Source organism: Rhineura floridana, chromosome 3, assembly GCF_030035675.1.
Source record: "Rhineura floridana isolate rRhiFlo1 chromosome 3, rRhiFlo1.hap2, whole genome shotgun sequence".
NCBI lineage: Eukaryota > Metazoa > Chordata > Lepidosauria > Squamata > Rhineuridae > Rhineura > Rhineura floridana.
The window spans coordinates 129,141,575-129,165,615 of record NC_084482.1 but is presented as its reverse complement, the minus strand read 5'-3'; the positions used below and the strand labels follow the sequence as shown (position 1 = coordinate 129,165,615).

The 24,041-nt window shown below is 40.9% G+C and overlaps 2 protein-coding genes across 11 annotated transcripts in view; one reads left to right on the top strand and one right to left on the bottom strand.

Moving 5' to 3' along the window:
- The window catches only part of HEMK1 (HemK methyltransferase family member 1), a 70,668-nt gene extending 68,696 nt beyond the window's left edge, over positions 1-1,972 (bottom strand). For 6 of the 7 annotated variants that reach the window (XR_009761457.1, XR_009761456.1, XM_061617868.1 and 3 more), the window contains exon 1: positions 202-1,972. The gene's annotated coding sequence lies outside the window, so the exon portion shown is untranslated. The remainder of the gene's footprint in view (positions 1-201) is intronic. The other variant, XM_061617869.1, reaches the window with a different exon arrangement.
- C3H3orf18 (chromosome 3 C3orf18 homolog) lies at positions 328-24,041 on the top strand. 4 transcript variants are annotated; one of them, XR_009761458.1, is made up of 6 exons: positions 328-543; positions 14,013-14,424; positions 17,238-17,263; positions 17,630-17,762; positions 20,078-20,336; positions 21,141-24,041. XR_009761458.1 is itself a non-coding variant. In XM_061617874.1 (5 exons), the coding sequence occupies exons 2-5, from the start codon at positions 14,191-14,193 to the stop codon at positions 20,147-20,149; spliced, it is 465 nt and encodes a 154-aa protein (XP_061473858.1). In that variant the 5' UTR covers positions 328-543; positions 14,013-14,190; the 3' UTR covers positions 20,150-24,041. The 4 variants fall into 4 exon arrangements, 3 of the variants coding, with proteins under 3 accessions (XP_061473858.1, XP_061473860.1, XP_061473859.1); XM_061617874.1 differs by having other exon boundaries at positions 20,078-24,041; XM_061617876.1 differs by having other exon boundaries at positions 331-543; positions 17,633-17,762; positions 20,078-24,041.

Below are 24,041 nucleotides of genomic sequence, written 5' to 3'. Positions count from 1 at the left end.
AATGAAGCCAGGCTTAAGAATGAATTCCTATTCAAAGAAAGGATAGCAAAAGAGAAATCAGTAACATACGCTTCCCTGAAGGTGAGGCTACTCATAGCTTTATACAAAATCTCTTATGAACCATGTATCTGAGCAGAATCAAATAAACGTTTCATTAATAAATGACACAAAACAAGGCGACAAATACATTTTCCCTTTTACCTGTAAAGTGACAAAGGCATCAAAGAACTGTGTTTCTTTTTCTAAAGCAGAAGACGATACTCTTAAATAAATTACGAAATTAAGAAGCCGTGAACTTCCGGTTAGGGCTACATGCAAACCAGCTGTACCAACTAACAACGATGTCAGAATAAAGTTCCGCCTCAAGAGCCAAAAGCCCACCTCCTAAAAGCATCCTTATCTAGAGGTAACAGCGGAGCGAAAAAGACAAGGAGCCCGTCACAACAATTCGACTGAAACAGTCATTATTAGTAGAAAACGATTCAAGAAAGATAAGATATATTGTGGAATCGGGTAGCCCAGTCTTTCCAAGTTTACTCGGAAGTAAGTTCTGCTCTGTGCAATATTTCTTAAGATCTAAACCTTCAGCTTAGCACTGGAAAAGAAGAAGTGTCTTCCCCACCGCCACCGTTGTATGGAAAAGGGCCAGGAGCCTAATAAAGGCCCACGGTGTTCATTTTATTTTATTTTTTTTAGTTTTGCATTTATATCCTTCCTTTCTTCCAATGAGCTCATGGAGCCTTCCAAATAATTGTGCATAAGACTGCAGCCTAATGGTGTGCACGCAGGCAGTGTTCTGATGTTGTGAGTGAGTTTGGTTTGAGGTTTGTTATGTTTTTAGATAACTATAGTACTCTAGTTTATATAAAGCAAACACAGATTAGGAGCATCGCTCCATTAATTGAATTTAGCGGCGGGGTGAGGAAGGGAGTGGACGTCTACCCTTAAAGCCATTTTCTTAACATCTTCGTTAAGGTCTCCAAGGGGTGTGTGTGTCAAGTAACAACTCCTCATGAAACGGTTTTGATTATGTACCGTATACATGAAGAGTAGAAGCGCAGATCTAGTGATGGATAGCTTTGGACATCAGTGAGCGATACTACTGTTGGGGCGGGGTGGATACGGAGGAAGTCTCGCAGCACTTAATATCGTTGTAAGAAGCAAACGGATGGATCGTGACATGTGCATAAGCATGTGTAGAGTACCCGCCTGTAAAAATTAGTTGAAGCAACAATGCATCTTATACAAATTGGAGAAACATAATTACAAAATGCCACATGTACACGTTTTCTTTGTTGTTCTATAGTTCGGGAACCTGATCAGGAGAATGGATTTAGAGGGATGCGCAGTAAGATTCAGTTCAGCTGAGTAGGCACTTTGCAAAAAGAAAAAAGCTTATTACACCTGGTGATGGCTTTGCTTCGACAAGGGCAGAGCAAGAAGGGGAAACTGCTACAAAGAGAAACCCAGTCCGAAGTGCCTCCTTCGCCCTGCCGGGCACGCAAGATTTCTTCGGCTGGCCGCGTGATCCGCGCACAAATCCCAGTTTCTCATTGCTTCGCTTTTGAGTTTGCAGCCCATCTCTTTGCTTGAAGCGCTGATCCTCCCGTTGTAAGTGGCACTCCAGATGGCCAATCCTGAGCCACAAGGCTGTCCGCTACTAGCCAATCTCAGGGGAAAGGGGAGATCAAAGCAGAACATCAAGAGGGCCGGTGACAGGAGGGGAGGGCTGTTCCTAGCATCTTTTTTAAAAAAAGCAAATAAGACCATGGCAGTAGCAGCACCTCTTGCGTCCCGGTGCAGGTAATCTGAATAGTAGCAAAGCTCCAGAGATCACCCGGCAGCCCGGTCTCCAGCAAGCCAAACCGATATGCTGAGCTCCCTAGTCTAGGCGGCCATTGAAGCCGGCTCTCTGTAGAGGGAGGCAGTCAAAAGCTTCTGCCTCCTGCACACGCATCCACGGTCCCCTCCCCTTGCCCCTCCTAGCCACTGCCGCTCTCCCAAGTTATAGGCGAGGCTCCAGCTGGACCTCCTGAGTGGCAAAAGAAAACGAGCCGATCAATTTCCTGGCGGCTCGCAGTGTGTGCGTGATTGTCCTCTCCTTGGCTCCATCGATCTTGGCCTGGGGCTGTATTCCCAAACCGAGGCGAACGTCTGGGATTAGCAAAAGGACTCGACGCCTCGTCTCCGTAAGTGCTGCTGTCATGATTTTGTTTATGCTGTTGCCGGGTCCGGCACAGTCACACACGGCAAGGAGGAATGAGCGGGACGGGATTAATCTCCTGAGCAGGCCACGGGGATTGATGATGGGGAGGAGTGCCGACCAGCCCTACAATAACACCCACCCTAAATTCTTTTGCTGCCCTCAGCTCAGTTCTCTCAGATCCGTTATTTCACACTCTTCTTTCCCTGTCTGTAAAGCAGCAATTGGGGAAATGGGATGGGTGTGGGAACTGGATTTAGTTCAGAAGTGATTTTCGTGAACATCCTCATCCATTGCAAGAAGGAGAACTGTGTTCAGATGAAGTTCCTTTTCAACACTTTCTGTATGAATGCACCTTGAAGCAAGGCCACAAAGCGGGCAAAAAGCTTTGAGATTCAAAAGGGCCTTTAGGAACCCGCGTAAATGGTTCCTTTCTCCACTCCTGGATATACAAAAACTCAGGCTGGCTATTTATAAAAAAAATCTCAGGAAATGAAAATTCTATTGCATGTTTGGGCCACAAAGTTCTTGCCACAGAAGAATTACAAAAGTGAATTGGATGGGGGACAATGAGAAAGGATCGATTGCTTGAGAAAGTAGACATCTGTGTAAATGAAGTATCTGAATTTTGTTTACTTTTCCATGGTTTTCTTCATTTTTCTGTGCATGTTCTTCTGCCAAGGAAGAGATTTTATTGAGCACGTGGGGCAAAGGAATAACACATGAGGTGTACTATTAATAAGTGTGAAGTGATGGGTAAAAAATCCTAACAGCAATTGAACAGTGACTGGTGGGGTTTGAAGTGGTGGTGACTGCTCAGGAAAGGATGTTGCGGTCATGGTTGAAAGTTCTCTGAAAATATTAACTGTGGTGACAACTTGGCTGCAGCAGTATTAAGATAAATGCACTAATAGGCAAAAAAAAACCCTGCGGTTTAAGAATGTACCTATACCCACCAGATATTTCTATCAAACTTTAAAAAGCATGGAAATTGGACAGCTATAGTGAATGCACCAGGGGAGCAGGAGACGTGACCTCCTTTCTGAGGTATTGTACTGCCCTACAAGTTTGTAAAAATGCAAACACAATCTGAGTTGGTCTTTCACAGTCCAATCCACTTACCATGTATCTTGGAAGAATTTGGTAACATGAGCCTCTGAGCATATGGTGAGTGGTGGCAACACCTGTAATCAGGACTGTATCTCCAAAGATGGATAATTACATTTTTGTATGTTTGTTGGTGGTATTCTTTGCTTCTTTCCTGTGTTACTACTGTTTATAAAGAGAATCTAACCTAGAAAATTATATTTCTCTCATTATTCATCCCAGAAAGCTAGTCAGTGCCATTGTTCCACAGTTGTTTTTGGAGTTTTTTAGTGTTCAAAACTGTTGCTGTACTTCACATATTCACAGAAACAGAAGAAAAAGAAAATGATTTACTATAGGAAACTTCACTAAAATTGCAAAGTAAATCAGACATATAAAAAGTTACTATCTGAACGATATCAACTGTCTTAATATTGTTGCTTCCTTCCTGCTAAAACAAGATCTGCACAGCACATGTCTTGTTTCTGTAATCTGGGCTGCTTGCAGGTGTTACCACCGCTCACCATATGCTTGGAGGCACGTTACCCAATTCTTCCAAACTACGCAGGAAGTGGATTTGATTGTAAAAGACCAACCCAAATTGTGTTTGAACTTTTACAAATTTGTTTATTTTGACTTATGATGACCCTATGAATTGGCGACCTCCAATAACATCTGTTAGACACCACCCTGTTTGGATCTTGTAAGTTCAGGTCTGTGGCTTCCTTTATGGAATCAATCCATCTCTTCTTTGGTCTTCCTCTTTTTCTACTCCCTTCTGTTTTTCCCAGCATTACTGTATTTTCTAGTGAATCATGTCTTCTCATTATACATCCAAACTATGATAACCTCAGTGTCATCATTTTAGCTTCTAGTGATAGTTCTGGTTTAATTTGTTCTAACACCCAATTATTTGTCTTTTTCTCAGTCCATGGTATCTGCAAAGCTCTTCTCCAACACCAGATTTCAAATGAGCTGATTCTTCTCTTATCTGCTTTTTTCATTGTCCAAATTTCACATCCATACATAGAGATCGGGAATACCATGGTCTGAATGATCCTGACTTTAGTGTTCAGTGATACATCTTTGCATTTGAGGACCTTTTCTAGTTCTCTCATAGCTACCTTCCCCAGTCCTAGCCTTCTTCTGATTTCTTGACTATTCTCTCCCTTTTGGTTAATGACTATGCCAAGGTATTGATAATGCTTGACAAGTTCAATGTCCTCGTTGTCAACTTTAAAGTTACATAAATCTTCTGTTGTCATTACTTTAGTCTTCTTGGTGTTCAGCTGTAATCCTGCTTTTGTGCTTTCCTCTTTAACTTTCATCAGCATTTGTTTCAGTAGTATGGTATTGTCTGCATATCTTAAATTATTGATATTTCTTCTTCCAGTTTTCACATCTCCATCTTTGTCCAATCCCGCTTTCTGTATGATATGTTCTGCATATAGATTAAACAAATAGGGTGATAAAATACACCCCTGTCTCACCCTTTCCGATTGGGAACCAATTAGTTTTTCCATATTCTGTCCTTACAGTAGCCCCTTATCCAGAGTATAGGTTGTGCATCAGAACAATTGGATGCTGTGGCACCTCCATTTCTTTTAAAGCATTCCATAGTTTTTCATGATCTACACAGTCAAAGGCTTTGCTGTAATCTATAAAGCACAGGGTGATTTTCTTCTGAAATGTCTTGGTGTGTTCCATTGCCCAATGTATTTTTGTGATATGATCTCTGGTACCTCTTCCTTTTCAAAATCCAGCTTGGACGTCTGGCACTTCTCGCTCCATATATGGTAAGAGTCTTTGTTGTAGAATCTTGAGCATTACTTTAATTGCATGGGATATTAAGGCAATAGTTCAATAATTACTGCATTCCCTGGGATCCCTTTTCTTTGGAACTGGGATGTATATTGAATGCTTCCAGTCTGTGGGCCATTGCTTTCTTTTCTATATTTGTTGACAAATTTTTGTCAAAATTTGGACAGATTCAGTCTCAGCAACACTATTGATATGGCATCTATTCCTGATGATTTGTTTCTTCCAAGTATTTTAAGAGCAGCTTTCACCTCGCATTCTAAAATTTCTGGTTCTTCATCATACGGTTCCTCCATGAATGTACCTGTCTTCCTTGCATCACTTTTATATAGTTCTTCAGTGTATTGCTTCCATTTCCTTTTATTTTATCTCAGTCAGTCAGTGTGTTCCCCTGTTGATTATTTAACATCCGTACCCTTGGTTTAAATTTCTCTTTAATTTCTCTAATCTTTTGGAATAGGGTTCTTGCCCTACCTTTTCTGTTGTCCTCTATTTCTGTATAACTATTGTAATAGTACTTTGTCCCTACGTACTAGTCACTGTATTATCGCATTAAGGGTTCTAACCATGTTTCTATCTCCTTTTGCTTTTCCTTTCCTTCTCTCTTTAACCATTTTAAGAGTTTCTTCAGTCATCCATTGAGGTCTTTCTTTTTAACTAGAAATATTGTCTCTGCATTCTTCCCTGATAATGTCTTTGACTTCACTCCATAGTTCTTCTGGTTTTCTGTCAACTACATTTAAATCTGTTCCTTATTTGATCTTTATATTCTTCTGGGATGTTATTTAAATTGTATTTTGGCATTATGATTGCTTTGTTCTTCTTTAGCTTTACTCTCATTTTTTATATCACCAGTTCATGATCTGTATCGCAGTCTGCTTCTGGTCTTGTTTTCGCAGGAAGTATGGAACTTCTCCATCTTCTGCTACTATTATAATCAATTTGATTCCTATATTGACCATTTGGTGATGTCCTCGTGTACAGTCATCTTTTTGGTGTGTTTAAATTCAAAATGTGTTTGCAAGAAACAAATCATTGGTTTCACAGAATTCAGTAAGTCTTTCTCCCGCTTCATTTCTATCTCCTAAGCCCTATTTCCCCACAATTCCTAGTTCTTCTCTGTTCCCTACTTTTTCCTTCCAGTCCCCCATGATTATCAGAACATCTTGTTTTGGTGTATGATCAATTTCTTCCTATACTTCTGCGTAAAATCTCTCCTCTTCTTCTGTAGGGCAGTACAATATATCAGAGAGGAGGTCAGGTCTCCTGCTCCCCTGGTGCATTCATTATAGCTTCCCAGTTTCTCTGCTTTTTACAGTTACAGAACTATCTGTTGGCTATAGGTATGTTCTTGAACTGCAAGGTTTTTTGCCTATTAGTGAATTTCTCTACTTTTTAATCTGGGAGGTAAGAAATAGGATCCTGTGCAAGTTTGCTGAGAATGGATTGATCATTTGCATGCTTCCTGAGTTCAGTGGGTTTACTCCCCTGCAATCATGCTTAGGCTAGGTGAAACTGACTATAGGGGATAGGGAGGGGAGGAGGAAGGACAGGGGTAAGGGAGAAGGAGAGAGGGGAGGGAGGCCGAGGGGATGAGGGAGATGGGAGCAGGCAGGAGGGGGAGGGTAGATTTGATCATTTGCATGCTTATTGAGTTCAGTGGGATTTACTCCCATGAAATCATGCTTAGGACAGGTAACACTGACTTTGGGGGAGGGAGGAGAAGAGAAGGAAGGCTGAATGGGTGAGTGGGGAGAGAGGGAAGGAGGGGATTAGAAGGGGAGGGCCAACAGGGAGGTGATGGGAGGGAGGAGGAGGGAAGGGCAGGTTTGAGCATTTGCATGCTTTTTGAGTTCAGTGGGATTTACTCTTGTGCAATCATGCTTAGGATAGGTGAAACTGATCTGGGAGAGGGGAGGGGCGATGAGATTGGGTAGGCAGGTATTGGGCAGAGGGGAAGCCCCTTTCTGAAAGGAAAATATTGTGAACAGTATCATTGTTTTTTAAGTGTTTCCGCCACCTTTTTATTCTACAGCAGGCACATGTAGTTTTCCACCCAAATTTAAACCAAAGCTGTCCCTGGCCACATCCACACCAGGCCTTTATATCACTGTAGACAGTCATGGCTTCCCCCAAAGAATCCTGGGAAGTGTAGTTAGTGAAGAGTGCTGAGAGTTGCTAGCAAATGCCCTGTTCCCCTCACAGAGCTTCACTGTTAAACCACTCTGGCCACTGGAACTCTGTCAGGTGAACAGGAGTCTCCTCTTAGCACCCAGGATTCTTTGGGAGAAGCCATGACTGTCTAAAGTGAAATAAAGGTCTGTTGTGGGTGTGGCCCCCTGATTAGGCATGCGCAGCAGCTGTGAGTCTGGCTTTTAGAACTCTGACAGTTGGTTCTTACTGACCATGCCCAACACTATCATTGGGTTCCAGCCAAAATTTCTTTAATTATAAATTAGCCAGGCATTTTTTTTTTAACTTTTAAACTGCAGAAGACGACAGTCAGAGAATGGGGCAAGGTCAGTAATAGGATTACAGGCACTCTGTGAACATGACTGATTTTTAATTAATTTCAACAAATTATGAGAACTCTGACAGAAGTTCAGCAGGTCTGTTTTTCTCTCTCTCTTTTTACACTTTGAACTCTCGATTCTTGCTGACTGTTTTGTGTATCGCCATGAAAATTTAGAGGGTTGTTAAACAAGCATTTCTGAGTTCAGCACTATAAATTTTATAAGGTTTTGTTTTGAAATGAGCTTATGGGAAGTAGCGGGATGGCATGGAGGGTGTTTTCCATCTAACACTGCGGAATGCAAAAAATCCATGCTGGCTATAGTATACAGCCATCAGTCATAAAACCAAAGAGGTTAAAATAAAACCAAGGCTGCTGCAATACTATGCATGTTTACTAGAGAGTAAGTCCAATGGAACACTGGGAATTCTGGGTAAACATTCACAGCACGGCATCTTAATGCCGTTATATAGGTTTTTGTTGGGTGTATTTGAGGTCTTTTTGTTTCAAAATGAGCATGGTGTGGCTAGAGAAGGAGATGTAGAAAAGGGAAAAGAACACTTTCTGGGGCACGGGAAGAGAAGAAAGGCTTAAGCATTTAATTTTATGTATATTTTTAAAAATTATATCCCACTTTTCACCATCTAGGTCCCAAAGCGGCTTGCAATGATAAATACCATTAGGGACTTATAGCACAGAAAAAAGGCATTTCAAGAGGATTCTTTTTTGTAATAATGGATGCTATGGAGTGACCAGGGTGAAAATATAATTCAGGCTGCAATCTACACCCACTACTCTCTGGTGGGAGTAGACTCCGTTAACTCAGTGAGACTTATTTCTGAGTAGATATGCATAGGATTGCACTGTCATTCTCTTAAAATTCAAGAATTTATGCTCTTTCATTGAAACTAACTTGACCACATAGGGAAGTGTTTCTTCACACAATGTATGTACATAGTCAGAGCTTTTTGTGTGTGACAGCACTCATTGAAACAGAGTGCCGTCACCTCTTTTTTTTTTTTTGCTGCCCATAGCAGCCATATTGTGCTGGCATCCATGGCATATTTATCAATACATGAGTACCGGTACCTCATTTTTAACAAACAAAAAAAAGCACTGTAGTTAGTCACTTTCTCAGACTCATTGCCACAGGAAATTGTTATAGTGAGAATAAATATGTTGAAATGATTTGATTGAATACAGGAAGATCAGATCTGTCTATGATTACTAAGTATGATTGCAAAAAGGGCAATATACCTCAGATTATGAAATATTGGGAATTAATAGCAGGAGGTGGATATTGATGTTACATCTTGCCTTGAGTACTTGCCTAGCTGTGAGGAATAGGAATCCGAACCAGACCAAATATTGGGCCAACCCCATGTGACAGCTGTGTTACCAGAGTAGGAAATGTTTGTAAGAGAAGCTTTTTCAAAAATCAGCACACTGTTGGCTTGCCATTGTCTCTTTTTATTGCATTCTAGTTCGCTGATATTCTTTGGATGCCTCATCTTTGGCTCTGTAAATGGTAAATTAGTCACCAAGAAGTGCGCACATGCACACACAAACACATTCTTTGTACTCTGCATCTATTAATGTGATTTTGTCCATCATCATTAGTGATATTTCTGTCTGTTTGTGATGCTTGTCCATAAATTTCCTTCCCTAAACTCACTGCCTGCATATTTGATAGTTCTAGGGCATCTGAATTAGAAGCCAGTTTTTTCACCAGTATTCTTTCCTGACTGAAGATTTAAGCACTCTAGGCGGGATTGATATTGCTGCTAGGCCAAAGATAGCTTTCACATCAGACTTCCTTTTCTTTTAAAAAATAGTTTAAATTTATAAACAACTTTTTTTTTAAAATGACATTATAAAATTCAAAATACAAATGTAGCATAAATGTGTTCATTAGCAAATGTAAAATAAACAGGAAACAAAATGTAAAATAAAATTGTCTAAATTTTACATGCATGTTTGTGATTTTATTGTGTATTTACACATATGAAAGTTACATTTCCCTTTTCAGGCCTGAAAAGCCCAACCCAATATTTCTGTAGATCAGCTGACTAAGGCTGCAATCCAATACACACTTATCTGGGAGTAAGTCCCATTGAATCCAATGGAGATCACTTCTTAGTAGACATGAATTGGGTTGCCACCTAAGTCATGTGAGGCCCCAGTAGGTCAGCTGGCCACCTGGTAAGTTACATGATACTCTATTATGTCACTCACTCACATTTATCTTTATAGCACATTCTATCATCCCAAATGCTTGAGTTGAGTAACAAAAGTGTATCCTCCTTAACAAAACAGAATGTTAACTTTAAACTCGTTCAGCTTCTGATTTCAGTGAGACTAACTTCTGAGTAGACGTGCCTAGGGCCTCCATAGTTAGTGTTGTGTATAGTGGCTTTCAGTTTGGTTCAAATTTCAGCTCAGCCACGAAATTTTTATTATTCTTTATTTATATCCTGCCATCCTTCCAACACTGGAACTCATGGCGGCTTCCAGATAAAAACACTTATAATTAAAACATACAAAATCTACATTAAAATAGAATTAAACTATATCCAATATTAAAACCATTCAAGCTGATAGCTAAAAGAGGATCAAAGCCAATTTAAAATAGTGATATTTGGCATTAGCAGTTCAGGTCCCAGCAGTCCTAACTTTAGCATCCATCAGTACCAAAAGCTTATTAAAATAGGAAAGTCTTTGCTTGATGCCGGAAGGATTGCAGGGAGGGGGTCATTCTTATATCCCTAGGGTAGGGTTGCCATATTGCCCAGTTAGCCGGGTTTTACCCGGATTCTATGCATGCCACCCGGCGCCCGGCTAGCCCTTTAGGTGGCCCGGATTCTCAGCTTTAATTTTTTTAAAAAATAAGTTTCTAGGTGGCCCGGTTCTCGAGATATACATAAAAACGTCAGCCCCCCCCCGACTGTTAAATCTTTCTTTAAACAGTACTGTATAGCACTTTGTAGCTTTAACCCCGCCCGTTCAGGATTGCAGCCAATCAGGGATTGTGTTTCAGTTTCATTGACCTTAGGCAGTGTCTAGAAAACAAAATGGTGGTTTCACCCCCTGTTTATCTGAAAATCTCATAAATTGGGTAAGTATATACATTTCAGTTTTTTTTCCTCTTGTGTGCAGGAGTCAGATCTTGGGCAGTGTTTTGAAAACTTTCCCAATGCTTGCTTTTTGTAAAAGCAATGCTAATCCCATATGCCCAGAGTAAATCCCATTGAATTCAATAGGACTTACTTTTGAGTAGACACGGTTATGAATGTGCTGAAAATCAATGGGACTTTGTAGTGAATGTAAAAAAGAATTGTGTTTGTGCCCTCCAGTCCTATTTTAAAGCAAGTAGGCAGGGCTTACTTAGGTATTACAGTTTTTATTCTGTAGGAAAGTAATACTGATTTTTTAAAAAACTAATACTGATTTTTCTGCAATGACCAACTGGTTTGACAATAAACTATTATATGGGCTGTATGTATTTGTACATCTGCAGTGTCTGCGTGTGCGTGTATGGAATCTTTCTGACACCCCTGTGAGGTAGGGTTGGAAACCAAGGCAGCTCACAACAAGAAATAAAGCCATTTAAAATCCAATAACCATAAAAACAAGTATAAACAGTTGCAAAACAGCGTAAAGTGGCATGATTTGGAATTTTAGGTTGTGTGAATGAAGTTGCTTATCACTTGAGGTTGCAGTTCTGTCCCTGTTTGAGTAAGCCCCACGGAATACGCTGGGACTTGCTTCTGAATAAATAAACCTAGGATTGCACTATAAATATCTTTACAGTTTGTGTAAATAATAAATATATTTGATAGTCATGCTTTTATATAAATATTTCTTCATTTATCATATTTTTGGTTGTGAGATGCTTAGTTTTCTGCCTTACTCATAGGAATCTTGTTGTGGTTGGTATGGTATTACACTTAGGAAAGTGTTACTGCCTTTTGTGTTGTTTTTTTCCTATTTGCATTTCACTTATCTTTAACCTCACTCCGTTACAGCCATAGAAGCAACAGCAGCATATGCAAGATAATTAACTCCCATTAGTGATAAGAACAAGAATTTATAATTATTATTTCAATTAAAACAAGAGGCTTATCAATACTTTGAAGAGGACCAGATATTTATTTTCTTTCTGAGCCCAGGACTGGGTCTTTCATGATGCCCGGGGGAGGGGGGAGCAGGAGAGTAGTCCATAAGACAGACATCCTGGCATTGGTAATCTAATTAGCAAGGTATGTGTGGGGTTGTTGCACACTTCCAGGCCCAGTTTCATTTTGAGTATGGAGGTGGAACCTGTGTAGATGTGGTTGATCAAAGGGAGAAGAAATTTTGAGTTAAGCAAAGCTCTGCTTTTATAAAACCTAAGAAACATACAGATACTTTGAATGTCTGAGTGCCTGCACCAGTGGAATACTGGAGGAACTTATAAAGCTTGCTGCAACAGTATTTAGAACTGAGCATGTGGTGTGAAAGACTCCTTTTCCTAACATTTTGGCTTCTTGTTTTTCTCCACCCACCACATCTTTGAAATATATCGTATATGGTTAACCGTACTGTTGCCCTGACTTACTTTACGTTTGTTGCTATTTTGTGTTTTTATTATGTTTTTATAATATTGATTGTGTATTTTTATTGTTTTTATTATATTTGTAAGCTGTGCTGAGTTCTGTTTTTAACAGCAAAAGGGCAGGATATAAATTCTCTTAATCAATCAATAAATACTCCATAGTGTTGGAAATTAGAGTCTAGGCATTTAAGGCTAAAAATGTTGCTTTTAAAAAAAAGATTTCTCACATCTTTTCCCAGTTTTTGGTGGTAATTCCTAGGCACAAAAACAAAACAACTGGACAATCCAAGTATTAATATGCAAATATTTGCATAATATGCAAATAATTTGCAAATAATTTGCATAATATGCAAATACTTTACATAATATACAAATTAACCTGCCCGGATTTGTGGAACTGGAATATGGCAACCCTACCCTAGGGAGAGAATTCTACAGCCTAGGGGCCGCCACCGAGAAGGCCCTATCCCGCATCCCCACCAGTCGAACTTGAGAGGAAGTGGGTATGGAAAGAAGGGCCTGTCCTGAAGATCTCAGGGCCCAGGCAGGTTCATACAGGGAGATATGGTCTGATAAATAGCCTGGACCTAAGCTGTATAGGGCTTTATAGGTCATCACCAGCACTTAGAATTGTGTTCGGAAACAGACTGGCAACCAGTGGAGCTTTTTCAACAGGGGAGTTGTATGGTCCCTGTAACCAGCCCCAGTTAACAACGTGGCTGCAGCATGTTGAACCAGCTGAAGTTTCCGAACAGTCTTCAGAGGCAGCCCCACATAGAGTGTGTTACAGTAATCTAAGCAGGATGTAACTAAGGCATGTGTCACCATGGCCATGTCCGACGGTTCAAGGAACGGGCGCAGTTGGTGCACTAGGCTCAACTGTGCAAAAGCACTCCTGGCCACCGTAGAAATCTGGGAATCCATGTTTAAAGCTGAGTCCAGGAGCACACCCAAACTGTGGACCTGTGTCTTCAGGGGGAGTGTAACCCCATCCAGCATCAGCTGTATCCCTATTCCCTGATTCACCTTACGACTAACCAGGAGCACCTCTGTCTTACCTGGATTAAGGTTCAATTTGTTCGCCCCCATCCAGTCCACCACTGATGCCAGGCACTGGTTTAAAACCGAGACAGCTTCCTTGGAAGTAGGTGGAAAGGAGAAATAGAGTTGGGTGTCATCAGCATATTGATGGCACTGAACCCCAAACCCCTGGACAACCTCTCCCAGCAGTTTCATGTAGATGTTAAATAGCATAGGAGACAAAACTGAACCCTGAGGGACCACGCAGGGGAGCGGCCAAGGGGTCAAACAGGAATCCCCCAGCACCACCTTCTGGGTTCGTCCCTCCAGAAAGGAACGGAGCCACTGCAGAACAGTGCCCCCGAGTCCCATCCCCACAAGGCGACCCAGAAGAATACCATGGTTGATGGTATCGAAAGCCGCTGAGAGGTCCAGGAGAACCAACAGGGACACACTCCCTCTGTCCAGCTCTCTGTGTAGGTCATCCACCAAGGCAACCAAAGCCGTCTCTGTCCCATAACCAGGCCTGAAACCAGACTGAAATAGATCTAGATACTCTGTTTCATCCAAGAATCCCTGGAGCTGGGAGGCCACTGCACGCTGTATTACCTTCCCAAAAAATTGAATATTAGACACTGGCCGAGTCTTAGGCATCCCCCTTTTCTCAGCTCTCCATCTGGAATGCAGACATGAGAATACCAGTTTACTTTATAGAGTTGCTCTAAGGATAACTTGGGATGTAATAACTGATTCTTTTTTTCTTTCCCTCCTGTTGCTAGGGATTAGCCATTAGGGCTTCAGTTTGGAAGAGCCACTAAAGAAAATGCAAGAAAAGAGCTTTCCTGTCAGGCTTCTTGACCAAAGAGAAGAAGCAGTGCACTTTGTAGCAGAAAATTAAGAACTTTGTCGTTTCAAGAAGTCATTCAAGGAGAAGAGGACAAAAAGTTCTGGCCCAATATGAATTACAGTACATCTACTGTGAACACTTTGTACCACAGTAGTAGTACCGCTTCTGAGTCAGACCATGGAACGACTGTGGATGGGACTGGATCAAAAACTGCTACGATGACCCCTGAAACCAGTGGCTTTAATAGCACCAAAATTCTGGATGTCTCTGGCAATGGCCCTGGCATGGGGACCATGCTGCTGTCCTTTGGCATCATCACTGTGATTGGATTGGCTGTTGCTATGGTAAGACATTGCCCTTTTGTGGTTCCTACAGGAGGGTGGGATTGCTTAGTGCAGGAGCCCCACTTTAATATTTCAAATAGGGTACAAAAATGCCTAAGTCAGGGCCTGTCCTTGGGCATATAATCAGTTTAAAGGCATGTCTTTCTTCCAAAGAAGAAATTATCCAAAGAATAATTGTCTAGTTTGGGTGTTAAAAGTTTTCTTGTTAGAGATCCAAGGTGCCTCCCCATCACAGTTGCTATTCTCTAGGAAAGGAAATTATTAAACCAGTTTAAATTGAAGGAATAGATACAGAGTTGGATCCAGACATGCGGTGTGATCCAGTGCATGCCTACTCAAAGGTAAGCCACGTTGAGTTCAATGGAACTTGCTCCCAGGTGAATGCATGTATAAGATTGCAGCCTGGGAGTAAGTTCAGCTGAACACAGTAGGATTTTCTTCTAAGTAAACCTATCTAGGATTGCATTGTAAATTAGGCTGAAATCCAATATACACATACATAGGAGGAGGCTTCCTTCTGAGTAAACGTATAGGATTGTACTCTTAGTTGTCCTTTCCATTGAAATCCATGGACCATATTAGTCATTAATATTTTGCCTTGATTTCTACACCTAGGAAAAAGAAACCAAATGCAGTTATAAGATTGGGGGGGGTATTTGGCTCAGCAATACTACATGTGAGAAGAATCTTGGAATTGTTGATCATAAGCTGAATATGAGCCAACAGTGTGATGTGGCTGCAAAAAAGTCAAATGCTAATTTGGGCTGCATGTATAGTTTACAAATTGTATGAAGTATTGGTTCACCTCTATCCAGCACTGGTTAGGCCTCATCCTGAGTACCATGTCCAGTTCTGGACACCACACTTTAAGAAGGATGCAGACAGATTCAGAGGAGAGCAACAAGGATGATCAGAAAACTAGAACCAAAGCCCTGTGAGGAGAGACTGAAAGAACTGGGCGTGTTTAGTTTGGAGAATAGAAGACTGAGGGGAGATATGATAGCACTCTTCAAGTACATGAAAGGTTGTCACATAGAGGAGGGCCAGAATCTCTTTGTGATCGTGCCAGAGTGCAGGACACAGAATAACAGGTTCAAGTTGCAGGAAGCCATATTTCGAGTGAACATCAGGAAAAACATCTTGTTAGAGCGGTACGACAATAGAACAAATTACCTCAGGAGGAGGTGGGCTCTCCAGCACTGGAGGCATTCAAGAGGCAGCTGGATGGGCACCTGTTGGATATGCTTTAACTTGGATTCCTGCATTGAGCAGGGGGGTGAACTTGATGGCTTTTATAGGCCCCTTCCAACTCTGTGATTCTATTATTATTACATTTGGTAATTCATAAGGAAATATAATGCCCTATGCATTCAGAATCAATGTACTAAACAAGTCATATACATGTGCCTACCCATACACCAATTTCTTGTAGACTTGGGGGCTGCGAAAGTCTGCTCAGCAAGAGCTGCTCAGTTCATTCATATTCAAGTCAGCTCTGTCTGTGCTTTTCCTTTGTATGTGAAGCTGTGCTCCAGTAGTGTAGTAGCAAATTCAGAAGTGCAGGGTCCCTCCATAATAGTCATAGCCATGCCTCCTCACAGTCACAACCCATTCTAAGCTTATACAATCTTCTAAGTAGAATAATCTGGCCATGCTTGAATACTGCTTTCTGCTTCTCTATCGCTGTCACCATTTGACTGTCCTTTCTCACTATCAGATACATTGTTTGAATTACTGAATTCATTGTCTACACATTTATCTCCTGCTGGATGGGATGTTATCATTACGATTCACTGTTTTACAATTCTTACTCTCCACAGCTTGGCTTTTTGACATAGGAACTAATGGGAACTCCTTTTATTCTGATTTGCTCCAATTAGCAGGAAATAACAAGGAAGCGAGTTAGAAGACTCTTTTCAGTGGCTAATGCACTCCCCTTTCACGCTGATTGTCTCACAGGATGCTAGAGACATAGGGATCCTGCTGGGACCTGGTTTCCAAAAATGTAAGGGGTCTAAGACCCTGGATGACTTTACCCCTGCTCTGCTCTCTCTGTTGAAATGAATGGACAGCCTGTGTGTCTGTGTGCATGCTTGGCCAATATGTTAGGTATACTATACAGTACAAGTGTGCTATGATCTGAGAACGACCCTAAAACATTCCTGGGAAAGACTGCCAGGTTATGGAAAATATTTAAATCTTGCTATGAGTAGGAGTTAAAGAAAACTGTGTGTCCAACTAAATTTCTCCAATGTGCAAGAATATCAAACATTAAGGCCACAATCCTACACCCACTTTCCTAGGAGTAAACCCCATTGTACTCAGTGTAATTTGCTTCTGAGTAGGCATGTATATGAATCATATATTTTCCTAGGAACTGGTGTAAACTTCCTCCTCTACTTACAGCTAGGGATGGGGAAGAATATTTGCTATATCAGATTACTGGATTTTGACATAATCCGACAATCCACATTGTTTTCAGACCGGCATTGATTTCTTGCAACGTGCCGTGGCTGTCATCGGCACGGCTCCGAATTTTACATTATTGCCTTTGCAATTAGCTTTCCTCTAAGCTGATGCATTCTTAATTCAGTGGAACAAGTGCCTACAGCATAAGCATTTTCATTAGCATTTTTGTTAACAACTACATAATTTTTTTCGCTCAGCAATTTCAACCAGCAATTGTGCAAACAATCAGGAACAAAAAATGGCAGATCTGTACTGAAAGCTGGATTGTCAACATTCAAAGGGATAGGAACCAGCTACCAAACTCCATTCCTACTTACTACCAACATGTTTTTCTGTTTTTCTAGGTTCTGTATATCAGGAAGAGGAAGCGGTAAGTGCCCTGTGCATTTGGTAAAGTAGTGTTTAGAGCCTGATTACTTCTGTATTTTAAAATCTCCCATAATAACCTCCACATTTAAACAACAGAGACTGAACCAAGGCCAAGATTACCTTTCCAACTTTAATAGCACAATCCTATATGTGCCTACTTGGAAGTTAGTCTCTTTGAGTTCAGTGGGATTGTCTCCCAGGTAAGTGCATACAGTAAGTTGCAACTTAAATGCAACTTTGCTGATACGGTATTTGCTCAAAGGACTGAAGTTCTACATGGTTGCTGAGCAAAGACAGGAAAGTTGATGTTTCTCTTCAGTTTGATAACTTTGCAGTGGTGGATTTTTTCTCTGTCCGTTTCTCTTAGTAGATTAGAAAAGTTACGACACCAGCTCATGCCCATGTACAACTTTGATCCTGCTGAAGAACAGGATGAGCTGGAACAAGAGCTGTTGGAGCATGGCAGAGATGCTGCTTCTTTGCAGGCTTCCCAGAACAAGGTAATGCTGTTACTTCCTTAGGCATTTGTAGGTTGATGTCTTAAGGGGATATTGTGGTCATCCATGTTGCATGCCTCTAGGCTAGAACCACATCAGGGTAGGAGAGGATTGTCTGTGCTGCTTTTCCTCCTGAAGCCTATTTTGCCATTTACAAAGTACGTAGGTGGATTTGGCATCTTCAGTCAATTTTAGTGTCAAAAATTACAGGTTTATTTAAGCAATGATAAAGGATTAGCTGAAGTCACTCTAATTTTTATTGCACTCACAACCCAAAACATGCTAATTTTTAATGGGAGTTACTTCCAATAAGTGCACACAGGATCAGATTCTCTGATGCTTATAAACTGTAATAGGTGGTACCTGAATGCACATGAACAACTGAGGTTTGGATTAAAAACCTTTTTTAAGTGAAAATGTCAAGTAGCAACAGTAGAGCCTGAAGAAAAAAAAATAGTAATGGCTGCGTTTCTCAAGACACTTCTCCTGGAAGACTCTGAATTTATTTACTGGCTCTGTTCTCATATGTTCCTGTCCTGAATATATGACACTGCTTTATACTGTATCAGACCATTGGTCCACATAGCCTAGTATTGTTTACTCTTGACTGTCTAAGGCTTAAGATAGAATTCAGGCAGAAATCCTTTAGGTAGAGCTTCTGGGGATTGAACCTGGCATCTCCTACATGTAAAGCAGGTGTGAGCAGGCCTGCAGGATCTATTTTTGTTTTGTTTTTACCTTGAGGTACTCCAGTGATAGCCAGGTGCAAAGTAGTAACTCAGCCAGGTGAGCATACACTAAGAATTAAGGTTCATGGCATATGCTCAGCCCAGGAAGTTAAGATTATATAGAGTTCTGTAAAAATATCATTGTCTAAAAAAGTGATGAGGGGAGAAACACTTTGCACATGTTCAGAAGAAACCTTTTTTCCTGTTACGGCTTTCCATGCTTCAAATTAAGCTTTTGCATAGAAAACAAGTTCCAGAATTAAGTCATGACTTCCAAAAAGACCTGGTCAGAGCATGGGAGAGTAGAACCCTTAGCTGATTTCACACTTCTCTGTCTGTCTATAAATTTTCTCCAAAAGTATAGCCAGTGGGGACAGGAAGATCTGGCATGTTTATGTGCAAGGGGCGTGAACTGAACAGAGTAGACCATTCTCTTGTGCCAGAACCTATCCTATAATAGATCACTAGATACATCTTGGCGGAAATTTATCTTGGCTTATGTGATGAGATAGACAAACTCACACCCACAAAGAACCTGATCATTTTCATACCGATAACTAAGGAGATCAAGAGCTACTGGTTCAGTCCTATGAAGTCAGTTCTGCAAAAAATTATCAACCTTGAGGCAATTTTGTTTGATTTTTTTAAAAAAAGCCAAAGTTCAACATATTGGGTGTTAGAACAAATTAAATCAGAACTATCACTAGAAGCTAAAATGATGAAACTGAGGTTATCATACTTTGGACGTATAATGAGAAGACATGATTCACTAGAAAATACAATAATGCTGGGGAAAACAGAAGGGAGTAGAAAAAGGGGAAGGCCAAACAAGAGATAGATTGATTCCATAAAAGAAGCCACAGACCTTAACTTACAAGATCTGAACAGGGTGGTTCAGAACAGATCCTCTTGGATGTAACTGATTTATAGGGTCACCATAAGTCAAAATCAACTTGAAGACACATAACAACAACTGGTAGGACTGGAGAGCCTCCTGCTGTCCCTGGCTATGGAGTGGTAGTGGCTGAGTGCCATCCTGTGGGGAGGAGGACAGCAGGGCTGCCTCCTTGGGTAAAGCAGATGCCAGGAGTGCTGGCTCTTGGGGGTCCCATCCTGAAGAACCTCCAGCAAGGTGGATGTTTGGGGGGGTGTCTCTCCTGGTGTGTTTCCTGATCCCACCTTCCCTATTTAATTCTGGTGCCATGACAGTAGCAGTTGCAACTCCTGCATTTGGTTTTGGGTTTATCTCCCTCCCCCTTTCCCCCCCTCTTAACAGTATTTGTTTGTGGACAACCACTTCCTGCCTCCCATTGGAGAGTAAGAGATTACTTGTGAATTGACTTTTAAGGCCATTACGCAAGATGATACTTGCATCCTGAAGAATGTGGCTACTATACTTCTGTCATAAGCTTGCCATTCCAGGTTTTCCTTAGACTAATTCAGTCAATGGTATGAATTCAACTAATGGTACGAATCCTTAGACTAATACAACTAATGGTGTGAATACAGAGATGCAGATGAGGACAAAGTACACACAAATTCCTTTTAAAATGTGTTTTTCTCTTTGTATCTTTCTGATTTTTGTTGCAGACAAACCAAGGAGTGCTCCAGAGACCTAGTCGCCTTGTGTTCACAGATGTTGCAAATGCCATCAATGCTTGAACAGTGCTTCCTCTGTCTGAGATGCAGGAGAATGACACTAGCCAATTAGCAACTTGTCATGGGTGGCGACCATTGATTCCAGCTGAGGAGAAAGTGCTGGGAACCAGTGTCTTTCCAGAATGTGAAGACTGTTAGGAATTCTGTTGCCATCAAAGTACCCTATGCTACTACACTCAGAGTCTGATTGGTAATACTGATACCAAGCTGTGTGTGATAAAAGATGGAAGGTTATTTGTAGATAAATTGATCAGAACATATATAGTGACAGGCTAGAGATGGGAACAAGAGCATCTGTTTCCAAGGCTGCCTTCCATTGGGTTGTTGTCTGAGTATCCTAACTTCAGAGTCTTGCAGGTTAACCCAAGCCACTCAATGCAGACTCAAAAGATGACTCCTGTTGCCAGTTATGTGGGTGCAGTTTCCTGGAGCTGGAAGCCTGGGCTCTGTCCTGTTGACACAAGCATATGATACTATCTCTGGGCATCTCTGTGTGCACCTGGTTGTCTCATGTTCCTCTTGGGTATTAGATGCTGCTTTGAAGCATGGCTCTGTGGTCCAGAAATTTCCTTGTGAACTTTCACTAGTTTTTTCCAACACAGATGTTCTGCTAGCTAGTCTTCGGAAATCATTTGCAAGGCAGTGCAGTAGAGCGTAGCTTGAAGAAGCAGGGAGCTCTCCTATCACTTCCTGTCAGAAGTGCTACCTCTTCTGAGCACTTAACTGATACTACAGAGAGGAGAGTCTTAGAAGTAAAAGCAGCAATACTTAAATTCATGGATTTTGAGATGATTCATCTCATCCTCCTTCAGCCAAAGAATGAGTGTTGACAGAAGAACTGATTTTGAAATAATTTTGTGTGCACATGCATATTCTTGCATATACTTAATCAGAAACTGGTTCATCTCCATACAGAATAGTTAAAAGCCTAATTCTGATCTATCTACTCCCCAGGATCTGCATTCAAGGTTCTTTTTTGTCCTTTTCAAAATAGGTGAGAACATTACAAGAAAAGCAAAGACTACAGAAGAATTCTACACGTTAAATACTTGTTTTGACCTGGCAGGGGGATATCATTAGTATTTCATGCTATATTCCAAATTTTATGAAAACTAAGGCCAATTAATTTGAATAAATCATACAAAGTAGGCAAACCTCCATGCATATAATCTACATAGTTTTCTTTTGCACACCTGCTTTTTTGGGGGGAGGAGGAGGGTGTTATCTATTTATGTCTTAAGATAATTTATATGCTATCCACTAAAAATAGAATGCTCAAGAGGGCTGGGGATACAGAATTTAGATTCTGTTTTGTTCCACTTATTTCATAGGGCCAAGGAAGGGAGGGATTACCATTTATCTAGAACAGCCTTTGCCAATTTGGTGCCATCTAGATGTTTTGGACAACACCTTCCATCAGCTCCAGCCAGAAAGGGGCTAATGGGATTTTTAGTTCCAATCATCTGAGAAGTACCAGGTAGGTGAAGGCTGATGTAGAACATAAGGGAACAATAGTTGTGTGGATGCAAAAGGGCAAGTGTTGAACTAAGAAGGCCCACATTGTCTCTACTGGACAGGTTCTGTTGGGTTTGGAAATACTGACATTTTCTTCTAGAACTGTGAATACAATAAGTTTGTTTTCCTCTCCCTACGTCCACTGATGACTTATGTACTCAGGAATTTGCAGTCACAGCCTTTGTTGTCCGATTGTGTCTGTGCCTGTTTCTGAATCCTCTGGCTATTTATTTATGTTATTTATTAGATTCATAATATTTCCACATTTAAGGAGGCAAACCAAGCGCTCGTTACACAAAACAGCTGCAACAAATAGGTCAAAAAGCAGAGCGGCATACAATTACAATCATCATAGGGAAAAATGGATCTTGATGGAAAATTGGAGAGCTGATTTTGGATCCTCCTGCTGCTGGCAATTGCAGTTGTCCTATGATGTCATCATTGTACAAAGAGAAATGTAAAACCTGGAACTTGGCAGATACAAATCCATAATCACTGTGAAAATCAACATCATAGCTCCCTGCCTGCACACCCCACACTTTCCTCCCCCAAGAAGAGGATGTGCATAGTTATCTACCATAAACCCAACAAATAGTGTGGGGAAAGGTCAAAAAGAACAGTCTACAAACTACCCACAACTGGTGTTTTGGAGTCTACCATTCTGTCACCAACTACCTTGGCTATATAGGTTTGGCTGAACTGATGACATAAGCAAAGCATTCTGTTCTGACAGTTGTCTAGCAATGAATGTATAGTGGAGGATGTTAGGTTCAAGCAGCAAGAGTTAAACCAGGGGTGGTTTAATACATATATATATATATATATATAAATGGGATTTAATATTGAGAAGCAATAAGTAAACAAACAAATAAATAAAATCCCATCACTTTCATCCTTCGTGTTCTAAATTCATTTTCTCCTTCCTCTCTGGATGGACTTCTTTGTTTGGCACAGTTGTTTTGTGCAAGAGGAAGGCTGTAATTCACATGAGGCTAGATTCATGGTATGTTAAGACATCCTGCTGTCGCACAGATGAGTTAGTAGTGTGATATATGCCAGGCATGCATCTGTATACCAGTGCTATCAATGTATTGTCACTGAATATGGGTTTTTTTCTCCTCCAGTGCATGCAGTTTGCAGGTCAGGTCTTCTTTAGACCTGCAAAACTATTGTGTAAGAGGTGTAGAATGCATCTCACTGGCTATGTGAGTATACAGTGTGGATCTCCATAACCTGGAACTTTTCAGCTAGTTTTAATTCTTCCTACTCCCTGTGTATCTTCTTCCCTTTTGAGATGTATATAATCACATAGGATTATGGGATCATGAAACCGTTCTTAGTCAAGAAATTCTTTCTGAAGGGCATTCACACAAAAGCAATTCCCTCCCCTTGGCCAACTTAACATCCTTTTTAAAAAACTCTCCAAGGGCTCAGACGAATCTACGATTCACAGTTGATTTTAATTGAATTTTTGTTTCAGTCCAGATCTGTAAGACAGCAATCCTGGATCGTATTGATGGCTTTCCACAGAGATTGCTGATAATAAAGCGAACCTTCGGGCCAGATTCTAAGTTGTTGGAAAATAACCTTGCTCCATTGATACACAATAGGTCTGTTCACATCAGACTCAAACCACTTCTGATGTGTTTCTTTGTGGTTGAAGGTTGACAATATGTCAGACAGCTCTTTAGCAGGCAGCAGCTGTGCCAATACTTCAGAAGCTCTATTCCACCTTTTGCCAACCTGGTGCTTTCCAAATGTTTTGGACCACAACTCCTATCTTCCCAAAACAGTGCACTGGCTGGGACTTGTGGGAGCTGTATTCCAAAACATCTGGAAGTTGGCAAAGGCTGCTCTATATTTTGCAGTGCTGCTGCCGTTAAATGGTACTGGATTTCTTATTCTCACTGACAGCATTGGCTCTTAAACATTCTCATCACTGAAGCAAAAAATAAAAAAGACTAGAAAATGTAATATGCGTCCAAAGGCAACAATATGCTCCATGAAGTGCCATTAACTGAAATCCTTGCAATTCTCAGGCACTCGAGAATTAACTGACTGCATATTTGGTATAAACATTCACTTTGATCATGGGCTGTTTCTGAAAGGCATATTATATTTAGTATGAATGTTCTTGGGAAGGAAGTGGGATATTATTACTAGTTCCCTTCTGCCCTGCATTTGGAGGCTCTTTGATAATGTAGTGCTGATGATTTTCCTTAAAAAAAGTGCTGCAGGTATTTGTGAGGGTTGGGTACCACAGTATTCTTTGAATGCAATAGCCCTTTCTTTCATGGTACTTGGAAGTCTCTGCATAATGTAAGATACTCATTGCAATATGTTCCTGTATTTGAGATGTTATTAAAATATTTATGTGAAA